The sequence below is a fragment of the Pyrus communis genome, chromosome 2 (genome assembly GCF_963583255.1).
Source record: "Pyrus communis chromosome 2, drPyrComm1.1, whole genome shotgun sequence".
Classification (NCBI taxonomy): Eukaryota; Viridiplantae; Streptophyta; class Magnoliopsida; order Rosales; family Rosaceae; genus Pyrus; species Pyrus communis.
In genome coordinates this window covers 8093178-8103751 of record NC_084804.1, presented here as the reverse complement: position 1 = coordinate 8103751, position 10574 = coordinate 8093178, and the positions used below count along the sequence as shown (strand labels likewise).

General features: G+C 36.6%; 1 protein-coding gene across 1 annotated transcript; it reads right to left on the bottom strand.

The window, feature by feature from the left end:
- Window positions 1–953: 953 nt before the first annotated feature.
- On the bottom strand, window positions 954–4079 carry LOC137725560 (galactan beta-1,4-galactosyltransferase GALS3-like). Its single transcript, XM_068464286.1, has 2 exons — window positions 2750–4079; window positions 954–1563 (listed from the first exon to the last, which is right to left on the bottom strand). Exons 1-2 carry the CDS (start codon window positions 3982–3984, stop codon window positions 1218–1220), a joined length of 1581 nt encoding a protein of 526 aa, XP_068320387.1. The 5' UTR covers window positions 3985–4079; the 3' UTR covers window positions 954–1217.
- Window positions 4080–10574: the final 6495 nt, after the last annotated feature.

Here is a 10574-nt window from a genome sequence, read left to right as displayed (position 1 = left end):
CACCACATAAGCTATATAGTTTTTAGGACAACACTAACACAAAGTTATTATAATTTTTTGAAAGCTACATAAATTACGTGGCAGACAAATCACAATTTAACATCGGCATCCAAACTTCCGAGCATAGATAGATTTTTGCATATAAAAAGTGGGACTGCGTTTAAAAGATAAATCTGCCTTATCTTGGACTATGCAATATTGTACAATATGATGCTTTTTAAACATCGGATGCCTCATAAAATGTAATGCTTGGAAATGTAAAAAGCTAACCATGTTTAATTATTCTGTTAATCTTGTTTTAATCCATGGATTTATCTATCTGGTCAAGAGAAAAAGGAAAATCTAAAAAAGCATCCTAAATCCAGCAGGACAAATATTAAAAGTGAGGGGTAGCAAATAAAGCAAAGCAAGGACAGGACCCTTAAAAAAGCAAAATTGCCACCAAAGCCAGCCTCCAATCAATGGTTGCAGTGCCCTGTGGTCCCTTCCTCATACCGACAGTGCATCCCAAACAATTTGATTATTTACTAAATAATTACTATAAATAAATAAAAAGAATCAGAATATCAAAAATTATGAGAATTAAATACTAAAAAGAATATAACATAATCTAATGTATTCAAATTTTCTCGTTTTACCTTCTTAATTTCCCTTCTCTTCTTGAAATATTGCTTCTTGATTGGGAACCGTTTACTTTGAAAATCTTCCTTTACAGATCATTCATACAATAAATAACTAAATCCGAAATAATTTATTCATCTAATTGGTATCGAATAAATAAACGAATTATGTTTCTCACTTAAACACTAAAATTTTGACAACATTAATCGAATGATTAAATGACTTATGATTATGTTTATTTTTTAGCGGAGTTAACATTTAAAGATGATCTAAAAAATGAACAGTTCCGGTCATTAAACAATATTATAAAATGAGTAAAAGAACCGAGAAGGTGAAACGTGAAGGATCAAGTGAGAATGTGCTATTATTCCCATCTATTTATACTCCAAACCATGTGACATGTCTGAAAACTATTATATACCTTTTTACTAAAAACTATAATACAAGGAAGAACTCTCAACCCTCCAAAGAATTTTCTGTTCTACAACTGTAATTAAATTAAACATTAACATAGAAAAAAACCAACAAGAAAATATAATAAAATAAAAAAATAAAAATAAAGGGGATAAAAAAAAAGTGGGAAAATGGTGTGCCCCTTATTGTCTGGTGTTTTGTAACCTGGATCCAATCATCCTGAGCTCAAACTTCTTCACAGAGCCAGCGACACTTCTCAAGGTTGTGTCCACAGCATAAGGTACTTTGTCAACATAGATCTCGGTCGCGTTGATCAGCCGTCGGCAGGGCTCCCCCCGAGTGGCAATGGTTCCGTGGTAGTGGAAGTACTGGATCCTGCTCTCCGTCTTGTGCGTTGTTTTTCCCGCTACATTCTGTGACATGTGCACGCCCGTGGCGTACACATTGCGCGGTTGCACCGCGTATTTGCGGTCCCTTCGTATCCCTCTCTTCACATCTTTGTACACAAGCTTCTCAAACCCCCATTTCCTGCAGCATCACAACATGTTCGGATCAGCATGTGAACACAGAATATACTTTTATTAAAAAAATGGGTAAATTTTACCCGTTAGTAATTCTGTTGTGGGTTAAAACTTAAATCCCCTTCTTTCTTAAGTACCTACAAAACTGTCTTAATCTCTCAAGACTTTAATTAATTTAATTTGTCAATGGTCAACATCAGTCTTAATCTTACTTAATCTCTCAAAACTTCTTTGTCTCAACTGATTCATTTCTTCACTAACCATTCTTCATTTCCATAAACAACATCATTTGGTCATCAAGATTTTCCAATTCATTATCTTAAGATTAACTAATTAACTAATATATAATTAATTTCCGAAAGTTCGATACCATATTATTATAACATGCTCATTCTATGTATTAGCCTAAAATCCTGACCTGTTAGCGTAAACATATTGTTATGTTCAAACATTGGACCAATTTTTCGCAACCATAATTAACATATAATTTTGATAATTGGGATCACATGCATCCCCTAGAAGAAAAGAACATCAATAATTGAAGAAAATATACTTCACCTTCACAACAACAAAAGCAAGACTCTCAGAAAGATGGGTCAAAATGTTATTAAAAGAAATAATTGGGGTCCTCCTCATGAATAAAAAAACAATCACTTTAGAACAAAGTTCAAAGCCCAACCTCCACCACTACGCACCGGCCCTAGTAAAAATGAATGAGGAGGAGGACTAGAAGGACCCTTTGGCAAAAGCCGAGGAATGTGCCAAAAAACATTTCATGCGCACAGACAACTTGATCAAAAATTACATTTTTTTCAACATCAAAGTGTAAAAAGTTGCAAAACAGTCCACCCACCGCAGGAAACAATCACCCATATGTAATTCACAGAAACCCTATAATTATGCTTGCATTGCAATTTCCCATATGTGACAAACATCTCATGCAACCATGTCAGAATCCAATTCCCAATCACCAATTGAAATCCAGAAACTAGAATACAGACAAATCTCACATTACATAATATAAACTAAAGATTTGAATTCGCATTCTCGTAGTTTAGATTAGATTAATTAGAATATCGTTAGTAGATTAGATTAATTAGAATATCGCTCGAATCTAAAAAATGCAGCAAACCCAATTCGGAAAATGTAAAAACACAGAGAAACTTAAGAGCAAAAGGTGGTGAGATGGGTACCTGTAAGTTTTGTGATAATCTTCAAGGAGGCAGAGCTTGCTGCTCATGGGCATCTGCTCAATGGTGAACTGCGTGTAATCCGACAGCGAATCGAGCACCGACTTTAGATTGCTCTTGGGAGGCATGTAAATGTACTCATCCACATCAAAAAAGAACATCCACTTCGCCATGAATTTATGCCGGAACAAGCAATCATTCACCACCATGAACTGGTTGTGATAGTACCCATCGAACCTCTCCTGGTCCCTGATATCCTGCAGCGTCACGTATCCAAGCTCCATCCATGGTTTCAGCACCTCCAGCACCTCCTCATGGATCCCACCGGCGTCGTGGATGACGAAGTGGGATCTGGGCCCGAAGAGCCGGACGTGGTAAGCAATCCACTCCCTCACTCTCTGGGGACTCAGATTTCCGTACAACGAAGAGCCACAGTATAAATAGTCGTATTTAGGCCGGGCGGTGAAGATTCCGGGGTTTAAAGTGTTGGGTTCTTCGGTTAAAGCCTGGATTGTGTCGGTGGTGTTGAACTTCCGGTCGCCGCCGCCGTCGGTGGTGGCTAATAGGAGAAGCTTACCGCCGGAGTTATCGGCATTGATGGGCTGGGAGAATGTGCAGTTCACGACCACGACTGTGTAGACTCGGCCGTAGCCCCAATCCGGGAGGACTTTGTACGAGAGTGAGGAAATAGGTCGGGTCGAATTGAGATTCGGGATCCACTGGCACTCGTATCTGGGGTTGGAGTAGACGTGGAGAGGCTTCGAGGCCAGGCCCACAATGGCGAAAGTGTTCATGCCGCCTCTGTAAGCTCCCATGGTGACGAAGCTGTAGGCGGCGGAGCCGTACGGGTTGAAGGCCCGCTTGAGGACGCCATTTTCCAGCACCTTGTCGAGCTCAACAGATGGCGGCGGTGGCGGAGACGGGGGCGGCGGGGAAGATGGTGTTGATGACGGTGCTGGCGAAGAGAGTAGTGCTGCAGCTGCGGTGGTGGCGGTGGCTATATCTGACTGGCCCGGTGCTTGGGCGAGGGCCTGGACTTGGGCGGGAGTGCTGACTCTGGAGATGCAGAAGCGGAGATCCGAGGTGGAGATGGTGAAGCGGGAAGGGATGAATTGGAGAAGAGTAGCTAATGTGCAGAGGATTAACAGAGCCATCAGTAGTAGCTTCAGCTCCGCCGCGTAGTTCCAGACGACTCCGACGAACAGCTTCTTCTCTTTGTCTGCTTTCTCCTTCGCCATTAATGCGTGTAGAGATTTCGTTTCTACTGAACCAGAAGGAGAGAGGAAAAAGTCGAAGTTCTCTCTCTGTCTCTCAGTGTCGTTTGCAATTCCCTTGTTTTTGGGGTGTATATATACGACTGCGTGTGTGTTTTTTCCAGCTGTGATTTTCTGAATTTTTGTAATAATGTTTTTATTTTAGGGAATAATTGTTTGGAGAGGGAAGGAAATAAGGAGGGTTTGGGTTTTCTGCCGGTTCGGTGAAATTTTATTTACTTTTTAGGAAATTGGTGATTGCAACGGCTCTCTAGACCTCCAAATAATGCAGCAGTAAAATAAGAAATAGAAAAGAAATGTAAAGTGAAAACCCAGTTAATCGCAAGTTACCAGTGTTGTCCTTACATCACGACGTAGATTTGAACTCCGTTGGCTTCCTAATCTAACATCTAATCTAACAAATCTATCATCTGATAAAATTTATCTTTATTTGTAAATGGAATGTTTTTGTAACAACGTGTGTGGTACTAAAATTATTATAATTAACCTATTGCCACTTAATCTTGAGGGTAAATGCCTTTAAAATGATTGAAAATACTTTTAGATCAATCTCCCATGAAAATACAAGTGAACACTGGAAAATTCACAAAAAACGCTTTCAGTAATTTTAAAAGCAATTCCAAACAAGCTCTATATTATTTAAATACCAAACTTATTAATCAACTAGGAAAGAATAACCAGGTCCTTGTGGAACGGAAAACCAAATAATCCAATTCTAAAGCTTCCTAAAAATCAAATTAGAAACCTCAAAATCTATCCTTTGCTTTTGGGTTGTATATATGTTTGTCCGAAATCATGCATTAGGTTGAATATCTAAAACGAACTTGTTGCCTTTACTTGAGCTCTTATTTTAATTGTTGAACTCGGGGTGTAATTTACTAAATTTCGTAATAAAAATTGTCTTAATTGTCGCCCTAATCAACTCTAATGATGGTTTATAAGTTGCTTTTACTTGAGCATCTAAACTCCCTAGTCGGTCTCCATTTTTAAAAGAATGATTGTTGTTTTCGGAAACCACACTGGAGTGATTATTGCTATTTTTTCCCTAAAGAAAAAAAAAATACAAAAGAATAGCCAAATTAATATGGTAATCCGAGGAATATCAAATTTCTAAACCAAATGATTGGATTATTACTTAAGTGTTGATTAATGTTTTTATTTTTTATTGGTGATACTTCATATGGTTTTAAAAAAGGGGCTTTTGGATCTAGGTCCAAAAACTTAGGTAGTTTTTGGGATCAAGTCCAGTTATCCAATTACATATTTTGATATCAATTTTGCCCTTTCATATAAAAATATTTAAATTCTTTAATTTTTTATCATTTATTCAGTTTTTAAATTTTGAATATTTAAATACTCAAACTAAAATATTATCTAGTAAATACCTACTATTTATGAAGAAAACAAGACCGATATAATCTAGTAACTACCTACGTATTGTATAGGAAGAAAATGTTTATACATACAAAGCAGATATAATCTACCCGCAAAACAAAAATAAACTACCTATTGTATTGGAAGAAAAATGCTGGAAACCTACATGGCGGAACATAAAAATAAAAATATGATATAATATACCTCCATTAAAGCAACGAATTTGGAGGGAAAGAACGCAAAAATATCACCCATGAAAAGAAGAGACAAAAAAGAGGAGGATTGATAGAGGGAATTGTTTGGAACAAGGAAAAAAGGAGGGATGAAACTGACCGGGGGTTGAGGTGATTATATGGCTATAACTAATCCTACAATTAAGGGATTAGTTAAACCACAAATTATCTCATAATTAAGAAATTTTGTGTATTTACTACAATTCGTAAGCTTAAGGGGTAAATATAGTACAAATCATAAATAAACATACATGGAATCTCAATTATTGGACCTATTTCAATGAAGTGGATTAATTCTACTAATGGCTCACAAAATTGGATCTATATCAAGTTATCCCTTAAAAAAACTGCATATATATACGACTCTTTATGTGTGTATCAGATTTCAATGATAAAGGATAAATATGTACACGTAAGTTACCTAGAAACTATATTAGCTGAATTAGAATTTACAACTTGTTTTATACTCTCTTTTTTACAACCTCGTGATTTTTTAAAAGATTTTCTTCTAATAACAAATGAGATTTTTCATCAACGGTTGTCTAGTCGGTATGAAGAGCAGGAGGAAAATGGGAAAATAATGAGATGGGTGGTGTGTGGATTATGGAGGCTTTGGAAATGTATGAATAGCTTGGTCTTTGACAAGGTAGTCGTAGAACCCATTGATGCCGTGAAACTGTGCAAAACACTGGGGTGAGCTGGAAGATATAGGGTTTATAGAAACGAGACGGGGGGATTTGGGTGGGTGGCATGGGATTTTGTAGGAAGTTTCAATGGGGGAGGCAGAAGCAATACGGGCAGCATTGGTGCCCTGCGTGGCTTAAGGATTTGATGTTGTCCAGGTGGAAACGGCTTCTAATGGGCTTGTGGATATGATTAATGGATTCACTCAACCAAATGCTAATTTTGAAGGTCTCCTCTTTGATATAAAGTGTGTGGAATTGCAATTAAAGGTCAATAAAGTTTGTTTTGGCTCCCAGAGGTTGTAATAAGGCAGCGCACTTAGTGGCGTCTTTTGTATCATGTACGGGTGGCTTTAATTCATGGTACACTTTTGAGTCAGAGTGTGTTACATCCCACATCGTCAAGGGGAGTGGATCATGTAAGCCTTATATGTATATTCTCATCTCTACCTAGCACGAAGCCTTTTGGGACCTCACTGGCTTTGGGTTCCTTAGGAACTCCGAAGTTAAGCCAGTTCGGGCGCAAGCATTTCTAGGATGGGTGACCCACTGGGAAGTTATCGTGTGAGTTCCCAAAAACAAAACCGTGAGGACGTGGTCGGGGTCCAAAGTGGACAATAACATGCTACGGTGGAGGCGGGGCCTGGGATGTGGTGGAGCCCGGGTTGGTATGTGACGATTTGGTATCAAAGCCAATCCCTGGACGGAAGTGTGCCGACGAGGACATCAGGCCCCTAAGGGGGTTGGATTGTTACATCCCACATCGTCCAGGGAGTAGATCATGTAAGCTTTATATGTATATTCCCATCTCTACCTAGTACGAGGCCTTTTCGGAGCTCATTGGCTTTGGGTTCCGTAGGAACTCCGAAGTTAAGCGAGAAAGGGGCAAGAGTATTCCCATGATGGGTGGCCCACTGGGAAGTTCTCATGTGAGTTCTCAAAAACAAAACCGTAAGGGCGTGGTCGAGACCCAAAGCGGACAATATCGTGCTACGTTGGAGTCGAGCCTGGGATGTGGTGGGGGCTCGGATCTAAATGTGACAGAGTGTTTGTTTAACACTATGGCCACTGATGTAAACATTTTTATTCGAGTTTAATAATATTTTCCTTTCCGACTAAAAAAAGTCATGCAGTTTTTTTTTTTTTTTTTACTCTGACTTAAATTGATGATTAATCATTTATTTAAACCTAATGATAAATGCATGTTAAATTCCCCAAAAAAAAACCTAATCATTATTTAAACCTAATCATTCATTTAAATTGACGATTACCGAAAAGAAAACCTAATGATAAGTGCATGTTAAATTCCCTTTAGATTTATTTTGCATAAAACACTTTATAAAGTTTTGACTTTTGAGTATTGAAAACACATTATGAACTATTTTTTGAGTTGTTAATATATTTATGGTTTTTATTTATTTATAATATTGGGTTTTTGATTTTTAGTTTACGTTCTCAATCTTCGTGATAGGAGAAATACAAACAAAGAAAGAAGGGATAAAGAGAGGTGAATGATTGATGATGGAAGAGATGTGAAAGAAATTCATAAGGAAACACACATATTAAAAGCGACAAACAAAAGATCAAAACATATTTTGACGTGTTTTTCACGAAATTTTGTTTTATTCATTCTTCGTCTATTTCCTATCACCTTTATCCATCCTTCATTATCTTTCCTATATATTTTCTGAAATATCAGACACAAAAAGTGAAATAAAAACAAAAAACAAAAAAACAAAATGGTTATCAACGGATCCTTAATAATATATGTTTGTTGAACATATCTCATCTTGAAAAACTTAATGAAGTTAAATGATATATGTAATGAATAGTTTTGGTCTTAATTATACAGTGATTGACCCTCACATAACGTGATAAAACCTTATACCTATTATATTGTAATTGTAATTGAGTTGAGAATGATATTGATGTGATTAGTAGTGAGCCGTTGTACAGATCCCGAAACTTTCACATGATATCATGTAAGCCAATAAGTGCCATTTGTACTAAATTATCAGTATGATTAATGGGGAATTAATCACTGGACCGACTCTGTAGTTTGACATATTTAATCGCCATGAAAATTGTCTATGAAATATGGTGGAGGTTAATCACCACAGTACAATAGGAGTTAGGGGCGTCGGTGGTAGGGGGATTGAGAGGGATGGTAAGGATGTGACACGTGTAGGATTCCACAAATTTTAAATCAGTATGTCGACGCTGTCAAAAAGCCACCTATGATTGTGGGCTGTCTTCTTCCCTAAAACGACATCGGATCGTAGGACCACGCTGGTTTTTCCTAATAAAATATTTTTATTGTTATCGATTATTGTTTCGTCATTGTGGCCTAAACTCCCACGCGGAACGAGATTTGACAGACAAGTTTCCTTGGGTAACCAGCTAGTGTTTTATTTGTTTTTTTTTTTTCCGAAACTTTATTTGTTTATTTATTTAAGGATGTGTTATGCCCACACTGGAGATCAACGAGTAAAGTAATAATTCAATCATTAATAACGATATCATTTGTCTTATAAATTTTTGTTTAGAAATTTAATCTCTTTAACATTATCAATAAGTTTATGAAGGAAGTAGAGTGAAAGCAAGTGATCTGTTTTAGACCATAAGTTGCATTTTGTAGAATAAATTAACCGGATGAGGATCCTTTCTAAATTCTCTTTGTAAGGATTCTAAAGATCATCATATCTTAGCCGTTCATCGTACATTGTGCGGTTAGTTTTCATTAAATACTATTTGTATTTAACTTTAATTAAAAATTAAAAATGATTTCCGACTGCATGATGTACGATGAACGACTATAATGTGAAAATCCTTAAGATTTTCACAATTTGAGTCCAAATTAACCACCTCAACCGCGATAACATAAGAAAGTTAAAAATAAAATATATTTTGGCACCGTCGTTGTCGTGAACAATAAACCAAATAATGTATAGAAGAACAGCTCAGCATAATATACGTAAACCATTGCTACAGTTTACAGGTTATGAATTCTTATTTTCACATTCTATTATTATTATAATTATTATTTAAATATAGGGAAGTGTTATTGATATTCAAAAATTTCATTCTACACTCTTCGTATTTTTCTTTCTTAATATAAAAAGTTTGGAATGTAAAATAAGATTTTTGGAATACTGATAATAATTTTTTAAATATAAAGGGAATATCGTATTTGGGGAGATGTATACGTGGAAGAATTAGTATTTAATTTAATTGTTTTGATTTAGAAGTTAGAAGATGAAGGGATTGTTGATGTTACATAGTATTTGAGACTGTGACTCTGTTGCTTCCCGGGAATCCTGGCTGCTAACACATGTCAAGCGACTTCCCTTCCATGTGATGTCAATTCATTTTTCCCCACAATTCACGACTTGCCATTGCCACTAATATACATTATCACATTAATTAATAGGTTTGCTTAAGGTCCTAATGTTAACTCATTCCAACTAATTAACCAATTTTTTTAATTTAATTTTATTATTATTAAGGAGAGGCGGAGGGGAGGTCTGAAACTTCTACAATAATTTAGAAGGGGAAAGTATCAAATTCAGGGCGCATAGGTGAAAACCCAGTACTTTTTCCATCAGGATTATCAGAACATATGCAATTGCAAACTAATTAACCAGTTGTCATGTCATTTGGCAATACAATTTGTGAATGAAAAGAAACAACTGCATATTCATTTTTTCAAGATGGAAAACAACGCTCATATGATTTCTCAATTCAACATTGAGCTGACCTTGTTTTCCTCTCCCATGGCAAGAACTCGATCGCCAAGTCTGAACCCCCGCTTTATCGTAGATAACGGCTCTCTTCGATGCCAAAAACCACGTTTGACCCTTTCTGCACTTCTTTCAATTTCCTTACATTCTAGCTCAATTCTAGCGGAAGGAAAGACTTTACCTTTACTTAGAGAAGGGCAGCAGTACTCCGTTGTTTCGTGCTCCTAGGTTGACTTCCCTTATGCATTGCAACCTATTGTCTTTCTAGAAACTGATCTTAACACACACTTTTGCTACACGCACGTTGTCTGCTTATGTTTGGCCGTTTAGATTGAATATAAAACAAAACACATGTAATAATTTATAAAGTAGAATATGTAATCGTACCGCGTGATGGTGTTTTATTAGAAAAATTAAGGATTTTTCTTTATTCCTCTACGTATTCCTTTACTGGATCATTTATTATGTTATTGGGCCAACAATAATGGACCTGTCCGAGATCCAATACCAGAAGTCAAAAGACG